Here is a 21,164-nt window from a genome sequence, read left to right on the forward strand (position 1 = left end):
GGGAAGAGAGTGAAGCGGGTGCTCTGCTCAGGGGGACTCTGCCCTCTTCCATTCTTAGCAGCCCGTGGGCATCCCATCCCCATAAAATGGCCAGGACCAGCTTGGCCTCTCAGATTGCCCTAGGATCCCAAGCTACCCCGGCTTGTGCAAGACATATGCGAAGCTGGAGGTGCAGCAGCAATCAACGCAATCCTCAGCCCCGGCCCTGCACGGAAGGGAGTCAGGAGCAAAAAGCACCGGGCGTTGGGCAACTGCAGGTGCCAGGGCGCCCCCTTGAGGCCCTCTCTGGCTCAAATCAGCACCTTCCTTTTTTTTTTTTTTTTTTTTTTTTCCTTTTTTAAAATTTTTATCTATTTATGATAGTCACAGAGAGAGAGAGAGAGACAGAGAGGCAGAGACACAGGCAGAGGGAGAAGCAGGCTCCATGCACCGGGAGCCCAACATGGGATTCGATCCTGGGTCTCCAGGATCGCGCCCTGGGCCAAAGGCCCGCGCCAAACCGCTGCGCCACCCAGGGATCCCAACACCTTCCGTGTGTGATCAGTGCCCCAGACCCTCAAGCGGGTCTGCAGGGCTTTAATTATTGCTCTGCTCTGGGGAAAATGGAGAGTCTCTGGGCTTGTGTTTTGTGTGTGCTCTAATAACGAGGGAAACTCCGAGGATCCCCTAGGTTGTGGACTGTGTCCCCATCCCTGCGGCGGAATCATGCCCATTTCAGACGCTGAGGCTCAAGGAAAGCCCAGTGTCCCGTACTCACACCGCTTCATGAGAAGAGAAGGCCGAGTGCCAGCCTGCAGCAGCTCACACCCTGGTGGGTCCCAGTTTTCAGGTGCCCGTTGGGATTGCTAGAGGTCAAAACTCCCTGCCCCAAAGCAGTTTATAGACTTCAGTTTAAAGGGAGGCAGGCAGGGAGCCCCCAAGAATTTCAGAGGCCTGGCCTGTGGTTCAAGTGGTCAGGCCCACGGCTGGGAGAAAATCTCTGGCTTTTTAAAACTTAACATATTCACTAGCATTTTTGGAGAGCACCCTGTGACCCGACCACTGTGTAGGATTTCAGAGGGAATTGTCCATTTTTGCGCTCACTGCCATCTTTGCCTGCACCAGCTCTGGCCATAGATCCTGCTGGTGGGTCTCCTCCTGGAGCTCCTTGGGGGCGAAAACTGCCGATCTTATCTCCAGGGCCCGGTTGCCTGCCAGGCAGCTGCACAGAACAGGCGCTCAGAAAATCTTTGGCAGAGGCACACACGCAGGAGTGTAGGTGGGCCTGATAGGATCTGGATGGAAACAGGAGAGGACACTCCAGATGGGTGGGACCTGCAGGGATGCTTTCCACAAGGCTGAAGCGGAATGCATGGATACTATCAGGATATAGGGTGGGAAGGCTGGCTCTCCATTTATGGAGACCTTTGGAATTGAGACTTGGCTTGGGCAGTAGGATACAGAGAGACATTCACTGTCTTCCTCCTACTGTACCCACTGCCTCTGTAGGATGACCACATCTTTGGACAGTGCGGACCCTGGGCCCTGTGGCCAGCTACAGAGCTGGTGAGAGGATTTGGAGGTCACTCTGGCTTAGTGGTCAGGTTCTGGATCTTCTCGGTCCCTAGGATCCGGGAGCATGATGAGTCATGGGGGTGAGCATGGGAGAAGAGCTACTCCTGTGCATCCCCAGAATTCTCAGGGCTGCAGGGGTAACTGAGGACCTCCTGAGGACAAGGGAGTAGTGAAGGATAGCAGAGCCGCAGCCTGTCCTGCATATCCCCAGCCACCGCCATCCTGCCCCTCAACTCAGATATACAGACATAGAGGGAAACTGGAAGAAAGCCCCCTTGGCACTCCCAAGCCTACCAGGAGTTAAAAAAAAAAAAATTAAGCCACTCACTAGTGTTCAAATACCGTGCTCTCGATTATCTAGTATCCTAAGTCTTGGGTGGAGAAGGAAGGATGCTAACGCTTGAAGCCCTGATGCACACCTAGTGCCACTTGGAGCTGTCATGACCACACTCACATACAGAGGCTGTAGAAAGCTCGTTTCCCATAGACCATCTGTGGGGGTTTAGGCTGAAGTTCAAGAAGAGGAAGCCCTCCTTCCTGGCCTCTAGAGTTGAGTTGGCCACTCTCCCTCCTATTTGGGGATGTCTTGAGCACCTGCCTCCCCTCCTCACCAGAGGGGCAGCCCCGTAGGGCATTTGTTAGCCTTCAAGAAGGCAAGAACAGAGCCAACCACTCTGCTCCCCCTAAGTAAGAAGTTGGCGTCTTCAGGAAGCTCTGCTTGCCTCCAAGCAGATCCTCTTCAAAGTGTTAAGTGCGATAGGTGTATCCGACAGCAGCCATTCTTAAGGATGCCCTCTTCCTTCTCTGTTAGGAAGTATGTGTTCCTTCTCCGGGCAACAGCTTTCCTCTGCAACCAGTCCCCTCTGGCTCCCATTCTATGGACACTGCCCTTTCTGTGAAGCTCTGTCATGAGCTGTCTAGGGCAAAACCACCAACTGTTCTTGAGCTTTAAGATGATTTCCCTTCCAAACATACCTTCCCCTTGCAGACGACAAGGTGATCTCTTCGGCAGGAATTTCAGTTCACGGTTAGGGATTCCATCCTTTGTTCATGAGAGGGAGAGTAACTTAAAATAACAGCACTGACAATAAGAGCGAGAGTACTAGTGATGCTAGCACTGATCGAATCTTCCCCAGTGCCCGGCTCTGTGATAAGCTCTTTTGAGGAGCTGAACTCATTTATCGACTGAGCCCTTAGTTAGCAAATGAGGAAACTGAGGCTTATTCCCAAAGTAACCTGCCAGGGTGACCTGCTTGTAAGGGGCAGCCCAGCATTAGGACCCAGTTAGGCTGCCCCAGAACTACTCTTGTCACCAGCACCCTGGCTCCAGCCTGTCAGTGTCCTGCAGCCCCAGGAGGAAGACGGCTGTGATAGTGCACTCTGGATAGCATCCCACCCTCGTGCTGTATGCAGTCAGGGATCCATGTCAGGCCCATCATTTCTCTTTTCCTCACTTGGGAAACTACACACAGTGTAACAGTGGGAGAGCTCAGTCCTCGGTCATCTAGAAGCTTCATTGTATATAAAGATGGAACAAATTCTGGGCATAAAAGATGCCCAGATGTATATGTTCTGTATGCTATATGTTCCCCCTCTCCCCCACTGCATCCTGGAATCTGGGAACTATCAGATCTCTTTATATTCCAAATGATTTCCCTGATTGAGGTTCCTGGGATGAAAGGGTTAGACCCAGACTTGCTGGAGCTTATTATTTTAATCCAGGATTATGATGGCTGCAGAAAGAAGCCATTCTGTCCTATTGATCTCCACCCTTGGCTAGAAGAGGAGTGGTGGCTGTCCTGACTTGAGATCTCCACCTGTCTGGCCATGAGGGGAGCTGAGGTGGGAGCTAAGCCTGTTTCCTCACCAGGAAACTGGCTTGGATGGACAGGCCAGATGGGGGCTCATGCTACCTTTGTCCTTGAAATCAGCTTGGGACATTGGTGCTTGGAGGGACAGAGGGAAGGGCCACAATCCCCATGTGACACTCCCACTGTCCCCAGCAATTAGTTCCTTGTAGGTATTGCTGCTTCTTGGTGGCCAAATATCTGTGGTGTGAACTCCCCAGGGAGAGGACGTCAAAATCCCCTCACCCAACCCTGTGGTACACCAGACCACCTGGCCAAGACCTGAACTCATGAGGTCACGGTGCGAGTCCCCCACCCCCACCCCAGCTCCCACTGTTTACCAACGGGGAGACTAAGGCCCAGGGAGGATGAGCACTCAGGCCTTTTATCCCCATGCCCTGCCTGCTGAGCTAATGAGTCCCAGACATGCCAGCTTTCAAGAGGGTAGCAAAGCTGTCTCTTCTGAGATGGAATTGCCTAAGCCCAGCCATGCACTGACTGCCCCCGCCCTTCCAAGAAACTTCTACAAATGTGGGAGCTGAGATTGTGGGGTATGGTCCATGATGGGGAGGGGTTGGCTCGAGGGCTGTGTGTGCCCTTGGCAGAGGCCAGGGCCAGATTAGACTGGAAAGCCTCCCTCAGATGGTAGAGTCTGAACCTGTCTGCCTGGCAGGGCTGGCACCCCTCGGGCAGACCAGCATGGTGCAGCGATGGATCGGGGGCGGGCAGTTAGGCTGGGAGAGGCTCAGCATCCCCTGCACTGCAGCTGCTTGCAGCCCCCACCCCCCACCCCTGTTCCTCTCCACCCGGCTGGCTGGTCGGGCTGGTCGTGGCCAGGAGTTCCTGCCCTGCTCACCTTGACTGCCATCTGTGAAAGTGGCTGCCACTCCCCTCCCTACTCAACATGTTACTACATGGATGCCTTCAGGAGCCTAAAAAGCCTTACTTTTCTAATCATTGGAGAAAGCAGCTTTGTCTGCCAGGAACCAAAGCAGGGCAGCTGATGACAAAAAAAAAAAAAAAAAAAAGAAGAAGGAAAAAAAGGATGAAAGAAAGAAAGAAGAAAGAAAGAAAGAAAGAAAGAAAGAAAGAAAGAAAGAAAGAAAGAAAGAAAGAAAGAAAGAAGAAAGAAAGAGGAAGGAAGGAAGGAAGGAAGAAAAATAAAGAATTAACAGCTCCAAGTAGAGGGAGTAGAAAAGAAACAGCAAAGCTGGAGAAACAGTTAAAAACCTGAGGGCAAGGCCAGTCCTGGCAGCATCTGGCCAGCTGCCTGGGGGCCCTCCTGCCTGCCCACCAGGTCTTGTGACAAATGCCCTCCGACAGCCGGGGAACCACAGCTGTCACCGGAAGGCTCCGAGCGCGCGGGCCCGCAGCCAGAGGCCGGCGGCTGCAGGGGCGTCTCTCGGGCTGGTAACCTCATTATCTCTGCTGTCGGAGCAGGCGCCCCAGGGAGCGCAGCTGCTCTCAGCAGTGCGTTGGAGGAGCTGCCTGCTTGGGAAGCTGTGCAAAGCGAGGCCTCTCCTGCCAAAGGAGGCTTCACGGGGCCGCAGGCCTGGAGATTCACTTTCACGTCACTCCAGCAAACCCTCCTGATTTCCAAAACTCTGCCTGGGCCCTGCCGGGGTTCAGATGCACAGATGGTGCCTTTATTGTAGCAGTTTGGGTTTGTTTTTTTTTTTTTTCCCTTGGGCCCCAAAGCAAGGTTAGGTGCAAATAATGAGCAACAAAGAAAGAAAGACGAAAGCAAGCAAGAAAGAATAGAAAAGAAAAAAGAAAGAACCATCGGCTGCTCAGAGCTTGTCCAAGGATGTCCCAAGGAGGCTCCCGAGTTATGCCATTTCCCACTCACATCTGTCACCTGTCATCCTAGGAAACTGCTTGCTTCCTTCCCCCTCAGGCCCCTTTCTCCGGGTCACCTGTGCAGTGGGTAAGATGAGGGATTTGGGGGGCTGCAGTCTGGGATCTAGGCCTGGGTGAGCCTCTACCTGCCTGAGTTCTCTTTTTTGTGGAGCCTCCCTGGTGAGGACAGCCCCGCATATATGACAGTGAGGGACAGTGAGCCACGGGGGACGCTGAAGTCACATCAAAGTGTGTCTAACTCCAGCCACAAACATTCTCAGCCTGCCCTGGGATCCAGGGATGGGAGGAAGGAGGAGACCCAGGGTGTGGGAAGGATACCAGAGGCGGTGGGGCTGACGATCATCTGCTTTGCTCTCCATGGATGTTCGACCTTGAGCAACGTGCCAAATGTTCCTGTCTGCGGCGGAACACCCTCATCTGTCAAGCGGAGAGCACACCTGCCCTGTGCCCGCCTGGCTGGGGAGAGAGAGCTCTGTGGAGAGAGAAGGTTGGCAGTGGGAGGCTGTGGGCTGCGGTTACTGCTCTACCCTGGTGCTGCTGGCTGGCACAGCCTGCGGGACAGCTCTGAGAAAGGGCTGCAGCTCTGGATGGGCCGGGGAGGCCGCACATCTGGGGGCGGGGGTGCTGGGCTGGTAGAGGACCCTTATTATTACGAAAATCGAGCCATTTGCTGGCTTGGTGTGGGTCCAGCTTCATTTCTCTCCGCCCTGAGCCGATGCCTGACGGGTTTGGATTGGGACTGAGGCAAGCAAGCACCAGGATTTATAGAAATGTCATTCCCCCAAAGGAGCAGAATGCAACGGGCTGCGGCCTGACTCCTCATGTCTGCGGTGGGGGCTTGCGTGGGTGCGTGTGGGTGCAAAGAGAGGCAGAAGGAGAGAGGGAGGTGATGTGTGTAAAGACCATCTGGCTGGGCACAGGCCCAGTCCAACCACGCCAGGCCCTTCCCCCGTTCTCCCAGATAACTCCCGCTGCCTGCCCAGGGAAGGGACAATAGAATAATCTGGAGATTCCCCTACCCTTCTTAGATCCTCCTGGGCTCTCTGCCTCCAGACCCAGAGCAGATGTCCAAGGTGGGCTAGCTCCCCGGCCCTGTCCAGAGACCCTCAGGGCCATTGCCCTAGGCCGTGGCCCTCAGGCTGCTGCCTCTGTGTGGGAGCTGGACGAGGAAGGCTGCACATGCAGGCTTTTCCCGGCATAGCGGGGCTCAGTGCTGTGAAAGCCCTTCTAATCCGTGTTATTTTCTTCTAATCCCTCCCCCGCCCGCTCTGGCCTGTGTGCAACCCTGCAGGACCTTTGGTCCCAAGCCGGAGTCTGTGCTGAGCCACAGGCATGAGGAAGCCAAGCATCTGCTGCAGCGTGCCCGCATGAAGGCCAGGACCCGGCCCCTCCGTGCCAGCCATGATATCGTGCCCACTGTCGCCCGGGGCAGCCGGTGAGTGGGGCCCTGGCCAGACTGGCCGAGGAGGGCCGTGGCAGGGAGGAGAGGTAGGAAGGAGCCCAAATGTCGCCGCTCGCTCCTCCCTCTGGCTATGGCTCCCATGTGAGGCCCTTGAATTAATTCATTTAGTCGGTCAACACACCTTAACTGTCAAGTGTCAGACATCGAGTAGTCACAGGTGAATGACACATGATCCGAGCTCCCTGGGGGACAGATGTCACAATCTCCAGGGAGGAAGACAGGCAAACAGATCAGGACAATTCTGTGGACTGTGGGGTAGGAGAGGAGAGATGTGCATGCAGGGCAGGAAACCCCTACCACCATTCGGAAAGGGCAGCAGAGGCTCCAGAGGGCCTCTGAGGGGGGGCTTGAAGGAGATACCTATCTTCGTAGGGCAGAGGATGGAGGCCGGGGTGGTGAGCAGCCCAGAGCAGAAACCCTGAGCAGAAACACCGAGTTCATGGGGGAGAGAAGAGTGGCTTGAAGGCCAGGGAGCTCAGTGGAGGCCCGTCATGGAGGCTTCCAGGCCTGCGGAACAGTTCGACGTCTCCAGTAATAGCTAGGAGCCACTGAAGGATTTTTAGCTGGTGGAGAGCATGATCACATTTGCCCCTCAGTAAAGCTGTTTTGGCTGCAGGGATGTATTTGATCTGGGGGCGGCCCTGTAATCCTGGTGAGGTGTGACAGGGAGGAGGAGGTGGAGACAAGAGATTGCCGAGAGTCAGAAGCAGGCAGGTTTACTGAGGCAGCAGAGACCCTGGAACCAGACCACTGGGTTTGAATTCAGGCTCTGCCACTTACCGGCTGTATGCCTTCGGGAAGTCTCTGTGCCTCAGTTTCATCATCTGCAGAATGGGAATTATCGTAGTACCAGTCTTACAGGGCTGGTGAGAGGGTTTTGTGAAGTAATACACGTCCGGTGTTTAGAACTCTGCTGGCGCATACTGAGCACCATGTGAGCATTCTCTCTTTCTAGTAATCCTTTAGTTAACTGGATGTGGAAGTGTGAGAAGGGGAGGCATCCAGGATGAAAACCCAGGATCTGACGGGGTATCTGGCGGTTTTGGGGGGGCATTAGCTAAGGGGTGAAGTCGAGGTCCAGGTCAGGCTTTGGAGGGTGTTGCCCATGGAATATGCACTAGAAATGCTTATCAGGCAGTTGGATATGAGGTCTGTAGAGATGGAGAGGAGTCAGAAAGACAGGTTGGGGCATTATCCTGCTTTCATGATGCTGGGGCCAGGGGTGAGGGTGAACCCACTGGACATGAAGAGAACAAGTTCAAGGGCATTCAGACCAGCACTTCACATAGGTGGCTGCTCCTGGAGTGACACCCCGTCCCCATCATTGTGCCATTCCATATGCCATGCCCCTCAAGGAACCACTTACACTTGGACTTCACACACCAGAGCCAGTGTCCCTGGGTGGGCCTGACTTGGAGCTGCCAGCCCATGTCATGTTGAGCCAGCCCCGAAGCAGGACATCTGTGCCGTTGACAAAGGCTGTGCTTTTGCCACCATGATGGGAATGCTGGGTGTGCTGGTTTCCATCACCGAGTGGTACTAGAGGGAGCGAGGGTTCTCTGTGGAACCGGACCATATGCTCTTTGATGGGGAACACTGAGCCCGCTCGTTGAAGGCCGTGGACAGTCATGGCACCATTGAGATGACTCCAGCATGAACAGAGGGCTGAGGCCTGCCCCTGTGTTCAGTGTCATCGTGGCCCCTCAGAGAGGGGCTCAGGAGATCCTAAATCCTGGCAAGAAGTGCCAAACAGGCTACCCTTTTATTTCTACAACCGTGCCTTGTCTCCCTCCGCTTGGAGGGCACTAGTTAGGAATGGGCATAGCTTCTCTGAAGCATCCAAACTGTTCTTCTCTGCATGTATATGGAGCTCAGCCCTTAGACTTTCACAGAGCCCTCTCTCTGTTCCACTTTCTATAGATCCTTAGGCTGGGTCAAGTAGCCGCAGAATAGTCAAGAAGACTATTTGCAGAACAGATGTGACTGTGTAAAGGTCCTCTTGGACACCTCCTGTTCCCCAGATTACACGAGCAGCTCATAACAACCCCAGTCACTAACCTTAAAGCACGTTCCCTTTTGTCAGGCTGTCCCCTGGCCATCGAAATGCTATAGAAATGCAAGGTGACCCACTTTAGCAGCTGCTGTGTCCAGAAAAGAATTACTTCGACTTGGCAGCCCTGGTGAATCCTCAGAGGGTGTAGCTGAAAAATCAAGGCCAGATGGCTTGCTGCAGATGCTTCTAAAGGTTATGCTTGTCAGATCGCCCTGGAGAGCCCTGCTGAGTTCACATGGAGATGCCACACAGGCCCCAGGCCTGAGTCAGATGCAGGAGTGCCCCTGCGCCCTCCCCCGCCTTCAGCCCAGAGGCATCACTCCTTCCCAAGAGCAGCTCGGTGAAAGATGGATGGGAGGGTGGAGGTAGGTCAGACCGTCTCCAGAAGGCCTCCTTTATCGTCGGTCTGGCTGGAGGTGGCTGGGGCAGGCCTGAACAGACAGGCTTTTCCAGGAGTTGAAGAGGTAGCAGTAACTGCATTTTCTGGAAGCAAGTCAGTGTAGAAATGGAGCGGCTCCTGGAAACACAGGCTCTTGCCATTTTGGGGACAGGCATGCCTCAGCTGGTGTTCCTAAATACCAGGAGGGCAGAGCATGTCAGCAAGAGGCAGGGTGTGGGAGGGGAGCACCACGGGTGCTGTTGTCCTGTGTCAGGTGGTGGCTACGTTAAGACTATGGAGCTCGTGCAGGTTGCACTGATTGTGTGGTAAGGACGGCACTGTTAGAAGTGGGCTTCCAGAAAGGGGCCTTCCCATGGAGGCCTTCGAACTCCAGCTGTTGGGCCCTACAGAATCCTCTCCAAGAGGGGTGGTGCAGGAGGCAGCTGGGGGAGCGTGGCCGGTAGGGTACTCGTTTGAGGCCAAAGTGTCTTATTCACTGTGCACCTGTCTCCAGAACCCTCAGCATACCCGTATGCCCCGTTCCCAGCACTGTTGGCAGAGGCCTCTGGTTTCTGCAGCAGAGTTGAGGGTAACTTATGTGACCAAACTCTCCTTCATTTCTCCTTTTAGAACAAAGATGTTATTTCTACTTTTGGCATAAATTCCAGGATGACTCAATTCACCCTCGTGTATGTAAAAGTTAAGGTCACCGATGTGGCTGACGGCACATTCCCTTATTACCTTAGGAATGTACGGCCTTTAAAGCTGAGGCTTTCTTTTTCCTCCCCACAAAGTACAGCCTGCATCCTGTCAGCCTTGCAGGGCAGTGCCCTCTGGGGCCCGCACAGGGGTTGCTTGTGTCGGCCAGTGTACTGAATCTCCCAGGGGGCCTTTCCCTGCGGTGGGGTGGGGGTGTGCTGCAGGGGTGGGGCTTCTGCTGGCTGTGCTGCCTCTTGTTTCTGGGGGAGGGGAGGTGATGCTGTGTCTCTGACCAGAGCCTTCCTGTCCTTGGCTAGAATGCTCTGGAGAGCTGACCCAGGAACCCCTGCATGCACAGCGACCCCACCAGAGTGAGTGTCCCACAGCCCCTTCCTCAGATTGTGAGCAGCGGGAGAGATACAGGTGCAGGTAGGGTCCTCAAGGGTAAGAGCTTGAGTCTCCAGGGCTTCACAGGACCAGCAGAAAACTGTCATCCGCACACGGATCACAGGGACTTCCCTGGCCATCGAAATGCTATAGAAATGCAAGGTGACAAGCAGAGAGACCCCAAACCGTCCTCAGCAGAGGGCGATCCTAGCCAAGAACTCTGCATCTCCCTGCTGCATACCCCTCTCTGAATGCAGACCCACATTATGACTTTTGGGGGTCCCAGGCACTCTTGCCTTCTCTGCCTTCCTCCATAAAAAAAAAAAAAGTTAAAAAGTATAGTTTATGATCATGCTGGTTTAAGGGTAGTGTGTATTGGAATGTTTTCTTAGACTTAAAAATTTGTTTTCTTCTGACTTGAAAAGAAATTAAAACATTTTCATGGGTTCCTGCCAAGTATCGTGGCCCATAGACTCTGTGGCTGTTGTGCCTAATGGATAAATTGGCCCCATCTGAATGTGAGTTCCAGAAAACAGGATGACAGACAACCCTGCGGTATTCCTCAAAGCAGTGCTTTTAAGCACAGGCTCTGCTCAGGTCTCAAAGTAGGCAGTTCCACTTGCTTAGCAGTAGTTCTTAAAAAAAAAAAAAAAAGAAAAATTCCTCCTGAAGCAATGTTAATTGAGAGAAAATACTGGAGCCAGGGGTTGCATCCTAGGGCAGGGTAAACATTTAGCCAACACCTCGGTTCAGCCTCCAAGGAGCCCCCCAGTGCCTGCACTGTGGCACTTGAAGCTGCAAGATTTAGGAAGTGTTCACCCCTCCTTAGTATGGCATGGCAGGGCCTTGACTGTAACTTTATTCTGCAGGCTCAGCATCCAGTTAGGTGACCACCAGCCCCTCCCCTGTGTGATCAGAGTCCTGCAGTGTGACGTTTGAGCTTGTAGTCTGTCTGACAGCATGGGTGAGGGAAGGAGTGCCTTAATTTTTAGACATAGCTGATTCCTATAGAGTTTTGCAGAGAATCAGTCTTGAACAATTTAACTCTTACCTCTCAGAGCACCTTTTGATTCCAAAGGGTAACCTTTATGCATCATATTCCACACCCTCGGCAATCCAGACCATTCCAATCCACTAAGATTGGGAAGCTAGTCAGTGGCTTTACCGTCAAGGCACCGAGGGAGGGGATGGTTAGGAATGGCCAGTGACTAGAGCAGCCCCCGTGGCTCGGCGGTTTGGCGCCACCTTTGGCCCAGGGCCTGATCCTGGAGAACCGGGATCAAGTCCTATGTCGGGCTCCCTGCATGGAGCCTGCTTCTCCCTCTGCCTGTGTCTCTGCCTCTCTCTCTGTCTGTGTCTCTCATGAATAAGTAAATAAAATCTTTAAAAAAAAAAAAAAAGAAAGAAAAGGAATGGCCAGTGACATCCCCCGGGGCACAGTCATGTTCACCTGAGCCATACAGGCAAGGCCATTTATTCATACAGAAAGTACAGTGGGGAAGGACAGTGTGTCCAGTCCGGTAAATGCTCTGTCCATGTAGAGGCCTAGATGGCAGCCAGTTCAGTGGCCATTCTCCCCACCAGCCGGCATGCTTTAATAGTAGTTGTTAAGCATGTATGGTTTCTTCCTGATGTTATCTGAACTCCCTTCTTTTTAATTATATACCATATTTGTCCTTCTGCTGGGGTAACTGTAAACTTGGTGAGGGAGGAACTCACATTAAGGCAGCCTTTTTGAAAGCATTGCCATTCTTCTTCCAGAATCACCAAAGCATCCAATTAGAGGAAGGATTAGTAAATCCACTAATCACCAACATACATTTCATTATAAGTTGTTGGCTGGGGCATCTGGGTGGCTCAGTGGTTGAGCGTCTGCCTTCAGCTCAGGTTGTTATCCTGGGGTCCTGGGATCGAGTCCCACCCCCATCAGGCTTCCCACATGGAGCCTGCTTCTCCCTCTGCCTCTGTCTCTTCCTCTCTCTCTCTGTGTCTGTCATGAATAAATAAATAAAATATTTAAAAAATAATAAGTTGTTGGTGTGTCCAGGCAGCTTGAGCAAATTGTGCTATGTACAGAGTACTATTGGAGAAGGGTGTCCTTCTCTGCTTGGGGAGATGAGGGTGTGGAGAGGAGGGAGGTAAGGTCAGGGAAGGCTTTGTAGACACTTTGAGGACTAGGAACAGTACCATAGCACATGAAGTATACCAGTATAGATAACCGTGTATATGGGCACACTTCTGGGCAATGGGAAAGAAGTGGCAGGTCTCTGAAATCCAGGCTCCTGTCTCTAGGTAGGACTAGACCACCAGCATGGTCAGTGTCTAGTTCTATTTTTGTGGCTCCATCTGAGGGAGAAAAAATATCCACAGCTTGCCTTTCCAGTTGCTTAGGTGCCACTCAGTCTGGAAACTGGTCTTTTGTGGCCTCTCCTTTTTTTTTTTTTTTTTTTTAAGATTTTATTTATTTATTCACGAGAGACACACAGAGAAAGAGAGAGGCCAAGACACAGGCAGAGGGAGAAGCGGGATCCATGCAGGGAGCCCGACGTGGGACTCCATCCCAGGTCTCCAGGATCATGCCCTGGGCTGAAGGTGGCGCTAAACTGCTGAGCCACCTGGGCTGCCCTGGCCTCTCCTTTATAGGAATGAGGAGGGACCATGTGGTCATGGCAGTGCCTTCCAGCACTAGCACCTTGTGGGTCTGTGGTGACAAATGAGTGGTACAGGTGTTCAGAGGAGGGAGATATTATCATGGTGCATTAGTCAGGTTTCTTCAGAGGAAGAACCAACAGGGTGTGTGTGTGTGTGTGTGTGTGTGTGTATATATATATATATATAGAGAGAGAGAGAGAGAGAGAGAGATTTATTTTAAGGAATTGAGTCATGTGATCATGGAGACATGATAAGTCCAAAATCTGCAGAGTAGGCTGGCAGGCTTCAGATTCAGGGAAGAGTAGCAACTCGAATCTAAAGGCAGTCTACTAGCAGAATTTCTTCTTGCTCAGGGAAGATCAGTATTTGTGTTCTTAAGACCCTCAACTGATTGGATGAGGTCAACCGTATCGTGGAGGGTGTCAGCTTTATACAAAGTTCAAACATCTAAATGCTAATCTTATCCAAAAAATGTCTTCACTAAAACATCCGGAATAATGTTTGACCCAAGTATCTGGGCACCGTGGTACCAATCAAGTTGACACATATTTTTTAAATTCTTTTTTTCATAGACATTTTATTTTTTTAAGATTTTATTTATTTGAGAGAGAGAGAGAGAGAGAGAGAGAGATAACACAAGGGAGTAGCAGGCTCCCTAGTGAGCATGGAGCCCAATGTAGGGCTCAATGCCAGGGTCCTGGAATCATGATCTGAGCCGAAGGCAGACGCTTAACTGACTGAGCCACCCAGACATCCCTCAAGTTGGCACATAAGATTAACATGGTATGTCTATACACCAGGTAACATTTCACAGATAGGATTCAAATGCAGGCAAGTTAAGAAAAAAGGCTCCAGGAAATGATGCAAGAGGGCTGCATGAGGTTGATGAGGTAGGCAGCCTCGTGGCCCTGTAAAGGGGTGGGGGGAGCTGGGGACGAAAACAGTGAGGAAGGCCAAGCGCCTGTATTTTCAGCACAAAGACTGTGACGCGGATCCTGTGCCCCCCCTTGGGGGATGGTGTGACAGAGCTGTGCTCCAAGAGGACCAACAGACAGACAGGAGGCAGGATAAGAGGCTGCGGTCCAGTGTGAATCCCAAACATGGAGCAGGAGATTGATGGGGAAGCCACTGCAGGGAAAAGGAAGGGACGAACAGACCTTACTTAGGTAGCCTTTGATTAGGAAATGCCTGGAAATTCAGGCCACCTGGCTCCAGGGGGCCCTGGTGTGAGATTTGTGTGGGTGTTTTCTTGAGCTGAGCAGCACTTGACCACCACACAGTGTCTCCCAGAGCAAAGGTTGGTGACACAATGTGATGACTCTTCTTAGCACAGTGCTTGTCCTCACAGCATTTCAGAGTGTGTGTGAGCGGCTGAGGAGGGCGGGAGAAGGTGGGTGCTGGAACAGACAAGATGGGGAGTCCAAGGAGAAGCACTGGTGTCGGTCTGTCGAAATTGTGTCTGAGCAAGATGATTAGGAACCCTGAGTGGGCAGTTTCGGGAGCAAGAAAGCTTAGAAATCCTGACTTGAGGCCCCACACAGTCTCTGTAGAGACATAATTCACTCTTCCCATTAAACTTTTATAGCAAATCCAGCATTGGGACAAGTCATCCCTTACCAGATGCCCAAGAATGCCAGGCTCACTTCCTCTTAAATGTGTGCCCTAGTGCACGTGTGCCTACGTGCGCGCACACCCCCCCCCCCCCCACTATGAGGACTTCGCTGTCATCCTTCCGTACATCCTGTGTTCAACATAATGTTTCATCTTGACTCAGGCTGAGCCAGGCAACAGGAGGAAAGCCAAAAGTAAAGAAGATCCTATTGATTTGGTTTGGTGCCCAGTCTCGGGATCAAGATGGGCTTGGAAGTGCCCCGGTTTGCTCCCTGCCTCCCCAGGCCCCGGGTGTGGGTGACGCTGGAGCGCCGAGGGCAGCGGTGCCCCCGGGCCGGGCCGCCTCTTCCCTCTCTGACCTGTCTCCTCCCGTCCTCCCGTCAGAGACGACCGGAGCAGCCCCGCCCCGGACCCGCGGACGCCCCAGGCCTGCAGAGGCAGCCCCCAGAACGGGCACACGAGTGACTCCTCCAGCGGGGAGTCCAGCAGCGGGCGGTGGCCCAGGCGCGGCGCCTCCCCGTCCCGCGTGCGCTTCGAGGACGAGTCGGCCCGCGACGCCGAGTCCCGCTACCTGGAGCGGCTGCAGCAGCGGCAGCGGCCGGCGGCCTCCCGGGGCCCGCCGCGCTCCGAGCCCGACCTGGGCCGCTACGGGCGCGGGGGCCTGGCGCGCTCCGACGGCGCAGGGGCGCTCGGCCGGCTGCTGGGCCGCCTGGAGCGCGGGGCCGTCCCCGCGCCGCCGCCCAGGACGTGCCGGGCCTGCGGCAGCCGCACGGACGCCCCCGCGCAGGCGAGCCCCGACCCCAGGGCGCTCCGGGAGGCGGCGCAGGCGGCGCAGGCGGTGCCCGCGCAGCCCCTGAGCTCTCGGGGCTCCAGCGCCCCCTCGAGGCTCCGCCCGGCCGAGCCCGGGTGCCACCCGGCAGGGATCCGGGAAGCGCACGCCGGAGCCGGAGCCGGAGCCGGAGCCGCGCCGCGCCGCGAGGAGGCCGATTCTGCGCCCGACAGCACCGACACGTCGGACGGCTGCAGGACCGACGGCGAGGAGGCCGGGCCCTCGCGCCCCAGCCGGGCCCGCGGCCAGGGCCGAGGCAGCAGCCCGCGCCTGCGGGGCTCCAGGCCTCGGGGAGGCCCCAGCTGGTTGCGGAAGGCCGGCCCGGAGCTGCCCTGGGGCGCTGCGGCCCCGCACCACCTGCCCGGGGTTGATCACGCGGAGGGTGCAGCCGAGGTCAGGGTCAGAGAAGGCAGGGGACAGGTGCCCGAGGGGACTCTGTCTCCCAGGGAAGACGCCTTCGCTAAGCCTCCTGTCCCGGAATCTAAAAGGCCTTCCCTGGGGTCCCAGTGGCAGCCTGGGCCAGCGCTGGGAAACCACTGGGTCCACCCGGTGGATTCCTGGGCTCCGGGCAGGACAGCCTATCCGCCCGCCCCTTCCATGAAGCGGGGACCGGGGTCACCGGGCAGACAAACCCCAGCTGCAGAAAGCCCAGAGTCTCTGGAGACCATCTCTGCTTCCTCCCTGCAACAGAGCCACGCAGAGGCCCCTGCCCTGCGCCAGGCCCAGCAGCCAACCTCTTCCTTCTCCCCCGAAGCCTGGGTGCCAACCCCTCCATCTTCAAGGAAAGTCACCTCCCCGGTGTCTCACAGGAAGGCAGCCCTGGCTGGGCCCCGCAGGCTGAGTGAACCCGGAGAGCCTGCGGACACCCCTCTGCCTCTTTCAAGAAGTGTGATTCCCAGGACCTGTGAGCGCTCCCCTGCACAGACCCAGCCCCACGGCCCCGCAGTCAGGCAGCCCCTGCTGGCCCTGTCCACCAACAACTGCAACAACAGCGTGCCCCCAGGGCCGCAAGAGTCCTGGGGAGGAGCTGTCCCCGAGGGCAAGGCGGAGGAGGGCCCCTGTAGCCAGGAGAGCCGCAGCACCACCGGTAAGCAGAGACCCCGGGCCAGGCGCTCTGAGCCCGCCCTTGCTTTTTATCTGAATCCGTGACATAGCTATATGCGCACTCCCGACAGCCTCTTGGAGCCCTTCAGAGCAGTGGCAGGTGTTCTGGAAGCTGCGGGGTCTGTGGGCTTGGCGGAAGACGACTCCACATCAGCCTGGTCGCAGATTAGCCAACTCCTGCTGGGGAGGAGAAGGCAGAGAGGCCGTGAGGCCCTCCGACTGCGGGGGACCCTGAGGTGTCAGGGTCTGCGGCTGCTGGAGGCCTGGGCTTTAAGGGAAGTTTACTACCAACAGAGCAGGAATGATACAACAGCTCCAGATTCACTATTTGCTTAAAGCAGTAAATGCCTGATCATCACAGGATTGAGGCCCTTTCCTTCAACATCTTCGTTTCATTCATTCCCTCTTTCTTTCGTTCAACACTGAGCACCTGTTAAGTGCCAGGCCCCATACCAGGCACTGGAGGTGGGGGTGGGGATGCATAAGTGAATTTATTCAGCAAGAGTCCTGCCCTTGACACCTTCTATGGGCAGTAGACGTGCTGTCTGGAGGACCCAGGGACCAGGGGGCAGAGCCCTCCGAGGCCCTCAGCCCTCCTGGGCAGGCTTGTTGGCTTCAGCAGGAAGGGCTGCAAAAGGGTGTAGAGGGAGTCAACTCTGCCCCAGAAAGAGATCCTTGTATTGTGGGCACAGCCTGGGCATCAGCGGCCCTAAGCTCTGATCCTTAATGCTGTGATCTGAGGTGAGTAACTCGGCCATTCACTCTGAGGCAGAGACAACAGGTCTGCCCCCGTAGCCTACCCTGGCGTGTCCAGCACTGTGACAGGCCTGGGGTCGGGATGGCTTGGAAACACAGCGGAGGACAGCAGAGAGCTGATAGGTTGTGCTGACCTTACTGAAGACGTGGGTGCCAAGCACCCTACGCCCTGGTGTGTTGGCCACCCCCTCTGGTGCACACGGGGACACAGACACCTTTCCTCTCCCTCCCCTGCTGACAGGAGCCTTAAGAAAGCAGGTCGCGCCCTGGGCCACCTGCCCCGTTCTAAGGTGTGCTTTCTGCTGTGGGGTGGGCTCTAGGCCGGCTGCTGGCCGCCGCCAGCCACTTCCTGGGGAGCTTCTATTCCGCCAGCCGGTGGCCTTCCTGGGCCACTTGGCCTTCACCTTCTCAGTCTCCTCCTCTCATCAGCCAGGAGGTCCCGGGCACACCACGTAGGCCTTTTGTGCTCCGGGCTCTTCCTCTGTAACCCGGGGTCATAGGAGAACCTATCTCCTAGAACCCACGGAATGATCTCTGTAGAGGGTTTAATTCATTGCCTAGCACGTCACAAATGCTCCAGAAATGGTCCTGTCGTGAAAGCTGTTAGGTATTTCAACCAACAAGATTGTGGTTTCCATCCCAGGAATGCAAAATTTCCCCGTTCCCAGCTATGTCTCTTGCTATAGGAGGGACGTGACTTATCGCCAGCAGCTCCTTCATTGTAGACATTTATTGATCGTCTGCTGTGTACCAGTTGCTGTGCTGGGGTGATGGGTACAGCAGTAAACAAGACCCCTCATGCCCACCCTGCTTTGTGGGTGTCTCACCACTGCCTCCATTGCTCTTCTGGGGCTCCTGCTGCTCTTGTTGGGCTTGTCCCCACCCCTGACCATGACCTGTCCCGAGGCCTGCCAAGCTGCTGCTTTTGAGGTGCGGAACGGTATGGGGTGGGGGCGGTCACTGTCATCCTCCATCCACGGGTCGAGGGCCTAAGGGGCTTTCAGGGGTTCACAACATCAGCTGGGAAGGCTGTCAGAGTTGCGCAAATTATCTCACATTGTTTCTTTTTAATTTCGGGATGGCGTAGTGACACGGGAGGGCTGTGGTTGTTGCAGGAGGAGTCCAGGGCTTTCTCGGCTCGGCAGCTGTTGGCACTGTCAGCTCCATGAGCATCACCCTCTCCTTGACCTCAGAGGAGCCAGAGTCCAGCCAGGAACCAGAGGGAGACCTGCCGAGGACAGAGTTGAGTTCTGGAGGGCAAGTGTCATCCCGGTGAGTGACAGGAGCAAGAGCCCTGACTGCAGAAGGTGGGAGGCTAGGGGTGCTGGGTGGAGAAAGAGACCCCACTGGCATAACTAACCCCATGACTCCCAAATCCTTAGAGGATTCCTAGACTTATTCCAGGCATGGCACCTTAATACTCCTTTCCCAGCCTGATGTACGTGCTGATTCATTCACCAAGCCTCAAGCTCCAGGTACTCTGCTGGGTGCAGCTGACCAGACAGTCCCCACCCTCAGGGTGCTCCCAGGATGGGGCTGTCTGCGAGGGCTTGTTTCTGTTTCAGGGCTTGGAAACAAGCAGATACTGAGGAAACAGCCTGGCATTCACCTTTCCATTCATTCTCTCCTTTAGCACTGAGGGTCGGAGTCCTTGCCCTGGGTCCCCAAAGCCTGGGTGAGCCAGTGCTCTGGCCAGGACATTCTTTTCTGCACTACACACCATTCCCAGTGACACCAAGAGCCAAATCTCCATCTCTGGCGCTGTGTGTTCCCCAAAACACCAGATCCCTCCATCTGGTTTCCCCTGGCTTCTCCACTAGGGTGTCTCAGAGGCCTTGATGCACCTGCTTCCTCAGGTCCCCTTCCTGGCAAACACACCATCCACACAATGCTGTACCCACGATGGCATGACCTCGGCCACTCTCCTCCTTCTGGCCTGATCTGCTGGCATGTCCCCTCCGGCTCCTGCATCCCCCTTTCTTGCCTTTCTCCTGGTCTGAGCTCCATGACTTCGGACAACTCCAACACCCCCATCTGCTCTCTGCCTTCACTCTCGTTCCTACGCTTCCTTCTCAGCACAGCAGTCAAAGATATCTTTTTTAAACTGCCATTAAATTATGTCATTTCTCTTGCTGAAAACCCCCAGGGTTTTTTTCTCTCACCTGGAATAGAATCTGAGCCCCTTACCTTGGCTTATGTGCTCTGTGTAATCCGGCCCGCCTGCCTGACCTCCTCTGGCACCTCTTCCCCCTCTTGCTCCCCTCCTCCCGGTGCTGGTGGCCTGGCCTCATCGTGCTCTGGAACCATGGGACCTCTTCTTGTCCTGGAGCTTCCTGTCTTCTATGCTGCCTCCCGCAGGGATTCTCACTTCTGGCCTCGGCAGGACGGCTCCTCCTTATCATTTAGCCCCCAGCCTAGACACCATCTTCTCAGAAAGACCTGCCACTGTGCTGTTGGTTTTTCTCCTTCGTTTACTAGCTGAGAGTAAGGACTTGGTCTGTCTTGTTTACCACATACCCCCTGTTGTTTCTAGAAGGCACAGAGGCTCTGAGGCAATACTGCATGAATGAATGGAACGAATGGGTGGGTGGGCCCATAGTTGAGTGTGATGCCCAGGGTCTTGCCTTTGCCCTCCTCCCTAGGAGCTGCCCGAGCAGAGCATCCTGCAGATGTCCTCTCAGCCTCTCGGCAGCCAGCTGTCATGTCCTCCACGAGCCATGGGTGCTGGCTCTCCTGGGGCCCCCAGGAGCCTGAGGGGCACTCTGTTCTGGCCTCTGTCCCCTAGCCGACCCCTGCCCGCTTCATGTCCACCCTTGCATTTCAGAGTATTACCAGGTGTCAGTGCCGGACCTGGCCCTCCCAGCGCTGCCCCTTCTGACAGGAGCAAGAAAAGCAGCAGCAGCCTGGCCTCCACCCTGGGGCTGAAGAAGCTCTTCTCTGCCCTGGGCCAGGGCACTAGGCCCAAGCTGGGCAAGGCCCGCAGCTACAGTGTGGAGCAGCTGCAGTCCCCTGCGCCTGGCCCGGCATCACACCCCTGCTCCCCCAGAGTGAAGAAAGCGCCGTCGTTACAGTCCCTCCGCCTGGTGAGTCAGAGGGCCAAGGGGTGAGGGCCCCAGTGGTGGTGTAGCCGCCACTGGGATGGAAGGTGACAGGAGATGTGAAGTGAGGAGGATGCTGCCCAAGGCGCCCAGGTGGAGAAAGGGAAGCTGCAGGGCTCCCTGCGGTTGATCCATGAGACCTGGCTCCCCCTGGGCACCAAGGCAGCACCCCACGGTCTGTCCTTCCAGCCAGCCGGCTGCCCCAGCATGAGCTCGCCCTAAGCTCCTCCTCCTCCCTCTCTCTCCCCCTCGACTCTGCCACCTTTGCCAAGGCCTACAGTCTACTGTCTGGTCATTCTGGAACCTTCTCCACGGTCACAGTGCCTCTCTTAGTCTAGCACAGATAACTTCACACGCAGACTAACACAGCGGCCCCCTGACTGGCATCCCTGCCATGTCTTTCTCCGCCTCCTTCCACAATGGTCCTGATGTGCAGATCTGGTTATGCTACCCCCTTACAGAACATCTGCCTTGGGCCCCTGATCGCCTGCAGGGTAAAGTTCAGACCACCTGACACGGCCAAAGGGCTTCTGGGATCTGCCTTCATCTCTCATCACTCTCCTTCTAACACCCTCTCCGCTGTCCTTGACCTTGCTGTTCTGTAATCAGGCCACATGCTGACTTTGAACCTTCACCTGAGATGTTTCTCCCACCTTCTCTCCCTGCTACCATCTGCTCATCCATCAGTGCTTCAGGGATTGCCTCCTCCAAGAAGCCAATTCCAGTCCTTTCTTGGGCTGAGCTAGTTGGCCCTCTGCTCTGTGTTCCCCATCTTATCCTGTGCTTCCCTCCTTTGGGGAACTTGCCACATAGTATTTTAATTGATTTTTGTCTGTCTCCCCTCACTGGAGTGTGAATTCTTTGCGGGAACAC

At 55.2% G+C, this 21,164-nt stretch overlaps 1 protein-coding gene across 1 annotated transcript in view; it reads left to right on the forward strand.

Moving 5' to 3' along the window:
- Positions 1 to 21,164, forward strand: part of KIAA1614 (uncharacterized protein KIAA1614 homolog) — a 40,798-nt gene that overhangs the window by 6,984 nt on the left and 12,650 nt on the right. The window contains exons 4-7 of the mRNA XM_038541744.1: positions 6,553 to 6,696; positions 14,889 to 16,420; positions 18,309 to 18,465; positions 20,018 to 20,276. Coding sequence (XP_038397672.1) covers positions 6,553 to 6,696; positions 14,889 to 16,420; positions 18,309 to 18,465; positions 20,018 to 20,276 — 2,092 coding nt within the window. The remainder of the gene's footprint in view (positions 1 to 6,552; positions 6,697 to 14,888; positions 16,421 to 18,308; positions 18,466 to 20,017; positions 20,277 to 21,164) is intronic.

This window comes from Canis lupus, chromosome 7, assembly GCF_011100685.1.
Source record: "Canis lupus familiaris isolate Mischka breed German Shepherd chromosome 7, alternate assembly UU_Cfam_GSD_1.0, whole genome shotgun sequence".
Lineage (NCBI taxonomy): Eukaryota > Metazoa > Chordata > Mammalia > Carnivora > Canidae > Canis > Canis lupus.